At 45.7% G+C, this 12,618-nt stretch overlaps 1 protein-coding gene across 1 annotated transcript in view; it reads left to right on the top strand.

Annotated features, from left to right (window-relative positions):
- The window catches only part of LOC139758768 (uncharacterized), a 139,345-nt gene that overhangs the window by 111,929 nt on the left and 14,798 nt on the right, over positions 1–12,618 (top strand). The window contains exons 6-7 of the mRNA XM_071680547.1: positions 1,942–2,071; positions 7,922–8,002. Of these exons, the coding sequence (XP_071536648.1) occupies positions 1,942–2,071; positions 7,922–8,002 (211 nt within the window). The remainder of the gene's footprint in view (positions 1–1,941; positions 2,072–7,921; positions 8,003–12,618) is intronic.

The following is a 12,618-nucleotide window of genomic DNA, read 5'->3' as shown; positions in this document are numbered from 1 at the left end:
AGGTCGGCTGCCGACTACAAAATAGAGTGCAAGGTGAACGTGAGATTAGATTCAGAAATGGCGTTGGGCGCGATGGCGGACAAAGTATCATTAAGGGTACGAGGTGATGATGGGCGTGGGGCAGGACTATAAGGGACAGTGCGTGGTGTTGAATGAGGGTGGGGAGGAGAGAAGACAGGACGTGGTGCTTGGTCAGTGTGAATGTGAGGATGGGGTAGGGTCACACAGGGCTTGGTTCTAGGTGAGTGAGGGAATGGTACTCGATCAGTATGGGCATGGAACAAGTGTGGGATTGGGAATAATGACGGATAAACGAGGACCTGGGACAGGAATTAACATGGACGTAAGACAGGAATCAGACAGGGTGTGCTGCCAGGTGAATGTGGGCGTGGGCAGGGGTCAGCAAGGGTGCAGTGCTCGGTGTGTGGGTGTAAAGCAGGGGTCAGACAGAGCGTGGTGGTGAGTAAGCGTGGGTGTGGAGCAGGGGTCAAACAGGGCGTGGTGTTGGGTGAGTGTAGGCTTGGAGCAAGGGTCAGACAGGGCGTGGAGCTGGGTGAGTATGGGTGTGGGGCAGGGATAAGACAGGGCGTGGAGCTGGGTGATGTTGGCGTAGGACATATAATGAGTCAGCGATCAGACAGGGCGTGGTGATGAGCGAGTGTGGGCGTGGTGCAGAGGTCAGATAGGGCGTGGTGCTGGGTGCATGTCTGCGGGCGGGGGGCAGGGGTCACACAGGTTGTACTGCAGGTAAGAGAGGATGTGGTGGTAGTGAGCTTGGGACGAGAGTCGGGCTTGGTTTAAATCTGGGTGAGTGACGGCATGATGGTGGCAGAAGGCTAGTGTAGGACCAGCCAGGGCGTGATGTTACACAGATGGATAGTGACACAATACAGCCACCGTTGCTCACATGCGAAGGGGTTCCGTGGTAACATATTATTACGTAGTACAAACTGTCTCTCACCAGCATCGCCAGCCATAACGTTCTGTACCCTCGTCAACTGTGCTGGAGTAATGCCCTAGGCTGGGGAACACTTTCAAAGTCAGCCAAATATTACCTTACGACGTAATATAAAGCGAGTTAAGAAACACATGATACCGTCGTTATAAAGAGGTCGGCATTAGGAATTCTATCGAGGTCTCCACCTTGTATGTAAATTAGGACCCCGATAGTACGCCCTGAACCCCGTAAATGAATTGAATTCTAATTTTCCTTTGGGGAGAAGGCCTGAACTTGTGTTTCCGTCGGGGGTTGGATTACACCATTGTTCTTATTCCGCCCTCTTCCTCACCGCCATCAAAGTTGTCAATGGCTCTGGTCACACTCACATTCTTACGTTACGTATGGTGCAGGAAGTTCGCGAGGTTTACCTTATGATTTCTGCTTTGTGTGTGTGTGTGTGTGTGTGTGTGTGTGTGTGTGTGTGTGTGTGTCAAGTTAATGCATATCTACGTTGAAGGGTATGAAGGTCAATCCTAAAGTGGTGTAGTCCCCACACTAGTGACAACTGGTGAATGTTACAACAGAGAAGGCATCGGAAACGCAGGTTGTGCGTATAGTATAGCGTAAGGTTAGCGGGAGGTTGGTACAGGTTGGACGTCAGCGCTGCCCGCACTGTCCCGCTGTCACCTGTACTACTGAGGGTGATGTTCAACCCTGCTTTACCTTCATAATGATAAACATGGTATTAGAATCTTCAGCAAGCTTACTATCACATCATGACACTGCTTGTTTTGTATCAGGACCCTGTCTATCACTCTGATGCACCAGGATACTACCGTTGCAAACACAAAATGATACCGATTTTTCAGGTGGCAACTAACATGATAGACGGTAGTGAAATAAGGTGTTGTTTGTACGCTCCTGTCGAGGAAGGTGAGGTGAGTGAATACCTTACTGGAGCAGCACAAGTTTTTAATATAAGTGATGATATCCACCGACAGAGACGACGCAGCGGACTCGTCAGCGGCGGTGGGAAGCGTGGTACGATACTTCCGGTGCCCAGCCACCGTGCCTGTCGCTGTGCTCAAGACCCTTGTCAAGACCAAATACGGCGTACCTGATCCACTCAGGGTAAGTATTCCACCAGCCATTTGCTCTACTCAAAAATACATAGCACGCAAATTCTGAAGTAATTTTCAGGTAAATGATTCTTCTTTCACTGAAAATTTTGCTTCCATGAAAATACGTTTTAGAGTGCTGAAAAAGGGGATTGCATTTTTACATACTGACAAATCCGTATATTGTATGTGAGGGAACGATTCTGAATTGATCTATGTGGACGTTTGCCGGAGGTTAACAGGATATGTGGATGTTACTAACACGTGCATCACTGCTGTGGCGTCTTCCTGTGTTGTTGTTTCTCTCCCCACCCACGACTTGTACAACGCCCTGTTTGGTGGCACGTGTTGTTGTTGCTCTCCTGAGACCATGACAGTAGCCCTCCTGCCCGACCCCATACCATCCACGGTACCCTACCTTCCCTGAGAACGTACCCATCTATGTCCAGTGATGTCCTCTCGGCCGTAACAACACTCATTCATGTGTGTCATTCACGCCCAGCTAATAGTCCAGTCCCCTGCCCTGGTACAATCCGCAACCGTATATCCTCCCTGCCTCCAAGTCGTTTCCTCTGCCCAGCCAATGATTTCATAGTATCCAAGCCCCACTAGTGCCCCCTGTCTTGTCCAATACCCGATCCGTGTCCTTCCTAGTGGTAGCCTTCCGAACGTCACCCGTGTTTCCTCTGCCTCCCCAACACTGTCAATCGTGTCGCGTCCCCATGGGATCCACCCTGCTCGGCTATGGACTCCTCACCCGTGCCATTGTTGTCCTCGTGGGTGGATGTAGTCGGTTCCAGGTCGCCGTGACCTGCCAGAGCCTATCCCCAGCCTGATCTCCTGCTTCTTTGCCCTCCCACGTTCTCTTAACCCGTTGTGATGTTCTTACCCTCACAACACAACCAAAGTTGTTTAACCTACCAACCCACTGTGCCATGTCAACACTTTCCTACATCCCCAACATCCACAGCCAGCTTCTGCCTACAGAGAATATCCTTGGCATAACAGTAACCCAACCTGTATCCTGTATACTCTTATGATAATCTTCCTAACCTGCCAACACTCCTAAGTGGTGGCACCCTTGACCCCTTGAAGGTCAACAACCATCACCTTCCTACCGAGTCTTTTCTACCATCCCTTCACCCTCTACTCCAACCTCAACAATTCAGCAGTTTCTGTTTGCACTGTGGTAGTAGTGCTCTTAGAGTACGACACTCACCATTTCTTTATGGCCACTTCTGCCCAGTGGCAAAAAGGTCAGTGCTACCACATCATGAGCGTGCCTTATCCACCACACACTGCTCAATACCCTACCCTGTACATCAAGGGATAAAATAAAACTATGTAGACTGGTATACACATGATGTTTTCAGTACAAACCATACGATATCCATTTTTTCGGTACTGTAATATGAAACTGAAGGGAATCGGCTTGACAAGCGGCTAAATTAGATGAGGGGGCGCACCTGATCCCGTTCCCACGTGGGGGCGGCCTGAGCGTTGCCGGCCTCGCCTGCCGTAGTCCAGTGTTTCAACCACCACCACCACCGCCCACAAGTCCCAGGCTTCCTGTTTCTCTGGCCAGGGACAAGTGATTCTTGGGAAAGGAATAGTGGAGGTACCACGACGCGCCGAGTGGCGGGTGATCGAGGACTGGTGGAGAGAGAGAGAGAGAGAGAGAGAGAGAGAGAGAGAGAGAGAGAGAGAGAGAGAGAGAGAGAGAGAGAGAGAGAGAGATTCTCGTGTGGAATCATTATAAGCGTGGTGGTGGTTAGTGATTAGATAAAGAAGTGATTGATTACTCTGTAAATCGATTGGGCGATTTTTTTTTTCATCCTGGAGAGAGAAAGCGACTACAGCAGGCAGTCTGTAGAGGGAGACTGATTAATTGTTGATGTGTAAGGCTGAACAGCAACCAACTGGTGGAACGGGAGCAGCGCTTGCCCTCAGCCAGTATTAGAAAGTCCGCGTTGTCGTAGATACTAGAAGCACTGCAGGTGTGGCAGCTCCTAAATGGTCTGACCCAATTACTAGGTGCGGGAAGCAGACTCGGGGGGTGGGGACGACTCTCTCTCTCTCTCTCTCTCTCTCTCTCTCTCTCTCTGTAGACTGTAGGCGTGTAGGCTGCCCTGCGTGACAGCACCTTTTTAGGAGTGACTACCGCATGCGGTCAACGCTGAATGCATGCGACCTTGGAGATTCTTGAATGTTATCAGGTCATGATTATCTGCACACAGCCTGGACAAGTATTTTCTCACGCTGTGACAGAAGATTGCTCCCGCAAATCTGATTTGCGCCCAGGCGAATTATAGCATTTAGGTTTTAGGATGCGGGGTTACTGACCTGTTAGTATAATTGTCGCTTTTTATGTTCTTATCGAGAGAGAGAGAGAGAGAGAGAGAGAGAGAGAGAGAGAGAGAGAGAGAGAGAGAGAGAGAGAGAGAGAGAGAGAGAGAGAGAGGTGTTCACGACGAGATTTTACCAAAAGGCAGGGCCAGCGTGTAGCGCTCACCGCAGGAAAATATAGAATTACGAAAAACGAGACGTGTGAGTCACGTGTTATGTATGAGATGCAGAGACTGGATACATGTGGAGTGATAGCCAGCTGCCTGCGTGTAGGTGAGGCAGAAAGACGTGACAGTTACCTGAGCCAAAGAGTGATTCTTGACAGCCTCTGCGTAGGTGTCAATGACCCACCCGATACCCAGGTGGGTTGTACCAGTAACATTCTCCCCTAGTCGGTGGTTGCCTACCACCTATTAAATTGGAAGCAAGACAAAATCAGGGATGCTACTGGTCCTTTATGAAATGACAATGACAGACAAACAAGGGAAAATAAAGAAATGACAGCCATTCTTAACAGGTATTTCGGCCTGATGTTTACTATCGAAAGTTTGTCTAATATGCCACAAAGGCAAAACGTCTTTTTGGACACCAAAAAAGTATAAATTGAACATTACATATATTGAGTACCATGAAGTACTAAAATATTTAGACAAACTAAGTCTGAACGATGTCTACCCAATTATACTGAAAGAAGCTAGCCAGCAATGAGCAGTTCCTATCACCAAAATGTTCAACATATTGCAGGAAGGCAAAGTTCCCCGACGCCTGGAAGCTAGTTAACGTAACTTTGGAACTCTCTACCCTCTCATGTCTTCCTCAATACATATGACCCGGAACATTTTAAGAGACAGGTTTTTCCACTTCCTCCAAAATTCGTAAATGCTTTCCCGTGTCTTTTCTTTTTTTTCCCTTTCATAATCCCTTCTATATTTCAATTAAGGCTCGGCTTTGATGTGGACTTTTGTCCATGACCGGAGCTTAAAAAGAAAAAAGTGACAGGATATGAGCCTCGAACTACTGCCCCATTAGCCTCGCTTCGGTTCGAGCATAAATATTTGGAGCAAAATAAGTAGAGATTAAATCGTTAAATTCCTGGAAGAAAATAGATTAATAACTAGCCGTCGAAATGGTTTCCGGAATAAAAGATCAGTTTTAAACGAATCTGGCTAAATTTTTAAGTCATATGAATGACAAATGGATTTTCAAAATGCCCTCAGATGTTATATATATGGATTCTGAGAGAGAGAGAGAGAGAGAGAGAGAGAGAGAGAGAGAGAGAGAGAGAGAGAGAGAGAGAGAGAGAGAGAGAAAGAGAGAGAGAGAGAGAGAGAGAGAGAGAGAGAGAGAGAGAGAGAGAGAGAGAGAGAGAGAGAGAGAGAGAGAGAGAGAGAGAGAGAGAGAGAGAGAGAGAGAGAGAATCATAATTAATTTGTTCACACGCCTGCCAAAATTTAAAAGTACTTGCGCATTTAAAAAATGGGATTATTCCGAGGAGAAAGGGGCTTCTAATTCCTGTTGGTAGGAAGGGCGATGGTGGAAGCGTGCGTGGTGGTGGGGTTGGGGGGGAGCACAACACTGCCCCTCTCTGCTGGTAATTATTCACCGGATCTGCTCAAACATTGAGGTTTTCTCATTAAAATTGTACAAGTGTTCTCGAGCTGAGCTCGGCGCCCAGCCATCTTGTTCGTTCGATAAGTTTCTGCTGTGTGTGTGTGTGTGTGTGTGTGTGTGTGTGTGTGTGTATTTGCACTGTATTGGGAGGAAGCTCTACATTTGTAAGGCCCCCATCTCTTGAACTTTCTCTACTGTCATACAATTATTGAAACTCGTGCAATCTTTCTTCATTCACTTTCTCATACCTCGGAGTATTTAATTCATCCATTACTTCTTTATATCCTTTCTTACAAGTTTCATTTTTAATTTCACGCTATAGCTTGTGGTTGCTCTAACCCTGCACCCTACCAAGAACTGTTCTCTATCTACGTCATCGAACTAAATGTTGTGATCAGGTCACTCCTTACTCTTTTCTCGTTCATGGGTAAATTTAAGGCGTTTCCCAGTGCCTCAACTCTCCTCATTCCGGTATCTTCTTTGTTGTCTAGCCCACAATATTCCTTTCAAAGTTTCTCTCCCTCCTTTCTTATCCTACTAAATTCACTTCTTGTTCTCTTATGTATTGCATGTGCTGGCTGGCTAAAGTTATGCCCATAGCTTGGCCACAAGGTATCTCGAAACTCCTTCGCTTTCAGACATCTTTTACTCAATCATCAATTCGTCATTCTCAAAACCACCCTTCTTAATTTATGTGCATGTGTGTGTGTTTGTGATTTTCCGTTTCTGCAAATGGGAGGGAACATTTCCTTTCCTCTTGTACGGCTTCACCTTTTAACATCATATTTCTTTTCACAAAGACTTCTGATTGTCTAGCGCTACTCGCGTCTGCTCTTCTTATCTTTCCCCAGCTTTTCACGTGTCCACTACTCGTCTTGAAGAAATGCCTCCTCATGTTCCTCCTGACACTTTTCTTGTCGAGCTTCCTGTTTTGTCCTTCGATTTTGAGTCCTCATTCTTAAGAACTGGTCTAATTCATCATCATCGTGGCTTGTTAGAAATTCATAGGTGATTATCATGTCTCCCCTTCTCATCCTTTCATCTAATATGGGCAGATCGAAGCCTTTCTTCCTCTTCATAGTTCATTTAACTCAATTCTCGCATCACCCTCCACTTATTCTTTTGGATTTTCTCCTGAATATCTGTGCTTCCTCACGTGAGACAAAAGTACTGATGCATGTTCTAACTGGGGGTCGATATCGTGCGTTGTATACCTTCAGAAATATTTCAGTCTGCATATAATTGAATGAGGAGAATTTTAACATTGATCAATCTGTGTGTGTGTGTGTGTGTGTGTGTGTGTGTGTGTGTGTGTGTGTATTCAAGTGGTATAACATTCCATCACATAATTCTATGCTACAGTGTTTTTCTTGTAGATGGTAAATGCTGTACTGTATTTTGTTCTGAAAATCTGAAGCCTGTTACTCTTATGCTGTGTGGCCAGGGTTCGAACCCACCAATGCACGTCATGGTCAGCTTAAAGCTTTTGTGTAACATAGTTGGCCTCCAGCCTACCAGAGGGATGAGGATGGCTGTCAGCCCATATGATGGGAACGCTTAAAAGTCCACCAACGTGATGGGTTCAGTTTCAAATTCACCAGCATGACTTTGTAACCTTAGAACTGACCAGTTTGATATGTTTGGGTACCCATTGGTATCAGGCGTAGTATAGCTGGCAAGGAACCCAACTGTATAGCCTGGTTGGTGTGTAACAGATCAGTGTGATATCAATGGTTTGGACCACACCATCGTGAGATTTAGTTGGTTTGGAACTGACCAGGTAGTTTGGAGTACACCAGTGAGGCCATACTGCCTTGTGGCTCTGCAGCCATATATAGTTACGCAAGCACAATACAGCATTATACCAAGAAACAACCGGCTTTAACGTGTCTCTTGTGTCCGTCAGGTGGAGCTGCTCTACGGGGACGACAGACTGCTCGACTCATGGACGCTAATGGAGGTGGCATACATCTACAACTGGAAGAGGGTGAGTACAACTTGTGATCCTACGTAGAGCTACCGCACTATCAGCTCGTCCAGATACCAACAGAGTTTTCTCTAACCGAAGTCTAAGTAATACATAGCTTATACAAAAAACAGATACTGAAGAGGGTTAAACAGGAAATAGGAACTTGATGTTGCGAAGTTAAATCTTTGTTTTAACCTCTTGAGCAAGGCCCTTAAGTGTCAAGTCAAAGGTCAAGCCCTCGCAGCCAAATGTCGCACCGCCGTGCTCGAAGAGTTTAAGGGTCGTGGTCTGTTTTAAGAACACCATTGAGAAGCACAGGTGGCAGGAAAGCGCGCGTTTGTTGGGCAAATGGAAATCCTGAGTAGGAGTGGCGTGGCTTTACCTTGTTGGGCTTCAGCAGCGGTAACAATGGTAAGGATGATACTCACGACGGCAATAGACGAGAAGGTCGAGTTATCATACAGTCGGGGGCAAGACACTCTATGTATCTGATGGAATATTATGCAAGGAAAAGGAATAACGAGAACTGGAATAAAATACACCAGTAAATATCATCCTACATTTTATTTTCGCTTACATAGGGATGTTGTTAGTATAACGCGACGTGCAACTAATTTGCCTCGACTATCGAAAGTCATGTCAGGATGATCCCTGATTGTTAACATGCTCGTTTGCACTTCCACTGCTACATCACCGAACAATTGGTGTTATTATAACTTGCTTCTGTCGTTTACATATATATATATATATATATATATATATATATATATATATATATATATATATATATATATATATATATATATATATATATATCAAACATATTCGCCATTTCCCGTGTTAGTGAGGCAGCATCAATAACAGATGACCGAGCCTTAGAGGAAAATAGCCTCACTTAGCGGCTCTCCATATATGAGACCACGGAGGGGAAAAGGAAATAAACAAACTAAGGAGCGGAGGCCGGAATCTTCCGTGTGAACGCGAGCGCCCTGGCTGCATGCCAGGCCAAGCCTCCCACAACTGTCAAATTGTCACAGAGTGATAAGAGCAGGCGTATCTCTCTGATATAAGCTGCTGATTAGTCTTTGAGCCAGATACGGTGCATGAGGCGCCACTGGCATACTGCTGGAGCAAATTTGAAGATAATTTGATACTTTTAGCACAAGCCGTTCTGGTTACTGCGGTAGTATGCGAGGGTCTAACACCACACCCCAAGACCCTCATGATCCTAACATCTATAGTTTGACCCTTAAATGTTTCCTGCTCAAATTTCTCTTTCCACTCCTCCAACCAGTGCGTCCGTCGTGGCGGTCATGCACAGGACTTACTCCTGTGTCAGGTAAGTATAAGAGCAGCAAGACCAATATTACCAGTAGTTTCTTACCCAAAGGTTGAAAGTCACAAAATAATTCAGATGCGCTGGCGTGAGCGCAAACAAACATATGGGGGGAAAATACACGTAAGAGATACCAACTCACAAATAACAAATACACGTACGTACACGCACACACACATAGAAACACAGGATACAGTTCTTTCACATCCTGGTGACCCAGAGGATGTGGACACCCTAAAAGATGATACGCACGGCTGCGTCCTGACCCCGATCGGTCAGCTCCCCCGATTGTATATCTAACCTGGCTAACGTGTAAGTTTCCTTTAAATACAAAGGAATTACCGCAGGCGTGATGGCGTCCTCATAGCATGATATACCATAGACTGGAAATACGAAATACCACTGGATGACTTGGAACGAAACCAACAATGGAATTTTGAGATACCCTCTGCATGTGTACTCTGTTTCCATATTCTTCCAAAACAAATAAATGAAAGTCTAGGTAGATGCTAAAAAAGCAAACAAACTGGTAAGGAAAGAATGTAGTTATCAAGGAATTGAAACTGCATTCATAATCTTTGGTCCAGTCTTATATCCGCAGCATTCACCTGGTAATGCCTGCAGGTCATCGATGACCAGACAGCCACCAATGAATATTATGGACCACTTCGATGAACACAACCATCCTAATTTTGAAATATGATGGATTAAACACCTACAGAGTTTTGATACTCAGTTTTTCTTATCTGTGCACGAAAGCCGTACCTTCGAAAGGCTGATTTAGACATATTAATCCAAGATTATAAATTTGGTGTACGGTAAATTCCATTTCCACGGCAAACACACACTTCACTATCATTTCATCCCTGCATTTTAATGCCTTCTTTTTTTCCTTTTTCAATTTACTCGTAATCTAATAGAAGTATGAATGGCAATGGTCGCAATAGTTTTCAGGTGCTGCAGTAGTTCCAAGTCACTTTCGCACTGATAAAATGCCGTTAGCACTCAGAGAGAGAGAGAGAGAGAGAGAGAGAGAGAGAGAGAGAGAGAGAGAGAGAGAGAGAGAGAGAGAGAGAGAGAGAGAGATGAGGAAAAATACTTCTTGAACCCTGTGTTTTGTTTGTTTGTATAGTGTTACTCCTATGGACGTGTCGGGGCCATCTCTACATAGAGTGGTAATGCCTCACCCACAGTATATTTTCATACAAGCCTCCCTCTTAAGAAGACTGACGAACGCTGCCGTCTGATCGACCCGTGTGCATACGGACAGCCTTTCCCGTTTTGTAGGGTCATGTTGTGTCGTCCTGCTGGCGCGCCGTTCGTGGCCCGGGCAGGAGTGTCACCCACCGCCTTATGATTTACATAACTGGTGCGCCTCAGGACGTTATGGAGCCCAGATATCGGAAATACCATTTTAAGGATAGTTTATGGTCGGGCGTCCCCGCAGGACGGGGATTAAGCACGACTGGTTCGGTATCATCGCTCCAGTGTAGATGGCTGCCAGGGCTCCGTCACCTGTTCAGCAAGGTTTGAATAATGTGACCGTCGTACACTAATACGCATGTTAATGGTCATGCTGGTACATTTGCTTATAACAACGCACTATGAGAAGCTTGAGTTAATGATATGATAAATCATTGTGATTTATAATCAAGAGAAAAATATATGAATGAGTACTGTCTTGTCTCATAGCACCTCATATTGCCAAGTCCTCAACAGTCTTTCTTTGCTATTGGATGAGGTGAAAGAGAGGAGGGGTAGCCTCCCCCTACCACAGCTCCCCAGCTGGTAAAACTAAGATAACATAAGGAGTTTATCCCTTGGGACCTTGTGAGCCCCGTATAGGAAGACGTTATTGTTTTGGCTGTTGAGGCTTGTGTAGGTTTGGTTTGGGGACTGCCTGGGGTTGAGGTTATTCTGCCGAGTGATAAGGCGGTGGCAGTGTTATAAATGTTTGGTTAGACGTGTGTCATCAACAGTGCCACCACGGGAGCACTTGTGATCCTAAGCTTGAGAGAGGTGTGAGATGTCTACCACCTGCTGCTCTTGTCTTGGCTTGCCTACACTAGTCCCTTCACACCACCGCCACCACCCTCCCTCAGCCCCTCGTTAAACCCCCCACAGCCATAGTTCTCCATCCCTGACACTTTTATGAGAGAGAACTGGGTGTCGTGGGGCGGGAGAAGCCTTGTCCACCGTTATCCACAGGGAGATGTCAGCATCATTATCCGCACTGTCCCAATATTCACAATAACACCTTGAAGAAGAGCCAATTTTTAGCATCTTGCAACGATCGCTTCAATTAGTTTTATAACAGCTTGTAATTATTTTTTTAGATACTTGAAATGAAAACAATATTCATAATCCAATCATCTTTGCATATGATTGTTTTTTCAATGAGGAAAACAGGTAAATAGAGGTACAGTTTGAGGTGTTCCGACCATGCGCAGCGATGAGGACGATACTAACGATGATGAAGATAAGCTCATGATAACGTCATTGCAGACTGAAGAAGAAATGGAAATTGTGTGACTTTATATAACTTCCTTCGAGAAAATGTTGAAATTTGTCGCTACTACCGGAGGGGAAAACTATACTCTAAGATGCGTAATATTGTGGTAATATTGAGAGTGGGAACGACAAGAGACTGTACTACCGTGCTGATGGTGGTGGAGAGGGGAGAATGTGTGCCTACGATATTGATGATAGGAGTGACAAGAGACGTCTGTGGCAGTGATAATACTAGTAATGAAGGGAGTGGTTGCTACATGGGAGTGCCAGAGGAAGCGTTTGTGGTCGTGATGAGTGAGGGAGGAGACACAGGGAGTACTTGTTTACGAGTGCTAAAGACGATATTCAGCCAAAAGGCTGATGAAAAGTATAGGGCCTAGGGCGGACCCCTGGGGGACCCCACTAGTCACGCTGACCACGGTGATGATTCCCCATTAATCACAACGAGAGAGAGAGAGAGAGAGAGAGAGAGAGAGAGAGAGAGAGAGAGAGAGAGAGAGAGAGAGAGAGAGAGAGAGAGAGAGAGAGAGAGATATGGTAATGACGTTTAGTGAAAATGAGAGATAGGGTGGTGATTATCATGAAAGTGGGTCCGTAATGAAGGAGAGAGTTTGTAAGGAAGAGTGTGTGGCATTTATGATGATCGGAAATGAAATGGTGTGTGTGTGTGTGTGTGTGTGTGTGTGTGTGTGTGTGTGTGTGTGTGTGTGTGTGTAAGGGGGTGGGGACAGTGAGTACGTGATGGGCAGAGTACGAATGGTAGTGATGGTAATGGTAAGTAAGAGGA

Source organism: Panulirus ornatus, chromosome 31 (genome assembly GCF_036320965.1).
Source record: "Panulirus ornatus isolate Po-2019 chromosome 31, ASM3632096v1, whole genome shotgun sequence".
NCBI lineage: Eukaryota > Metazoa > Arthropoda > Malacostraca > Decapoda > Palinuridae > Panulirus > Panulirus ornatus.
Note: the sequence above shows the minus strand (reverse complement) of the source record. Positions and strands in the feature narration are given on the sequence as shown.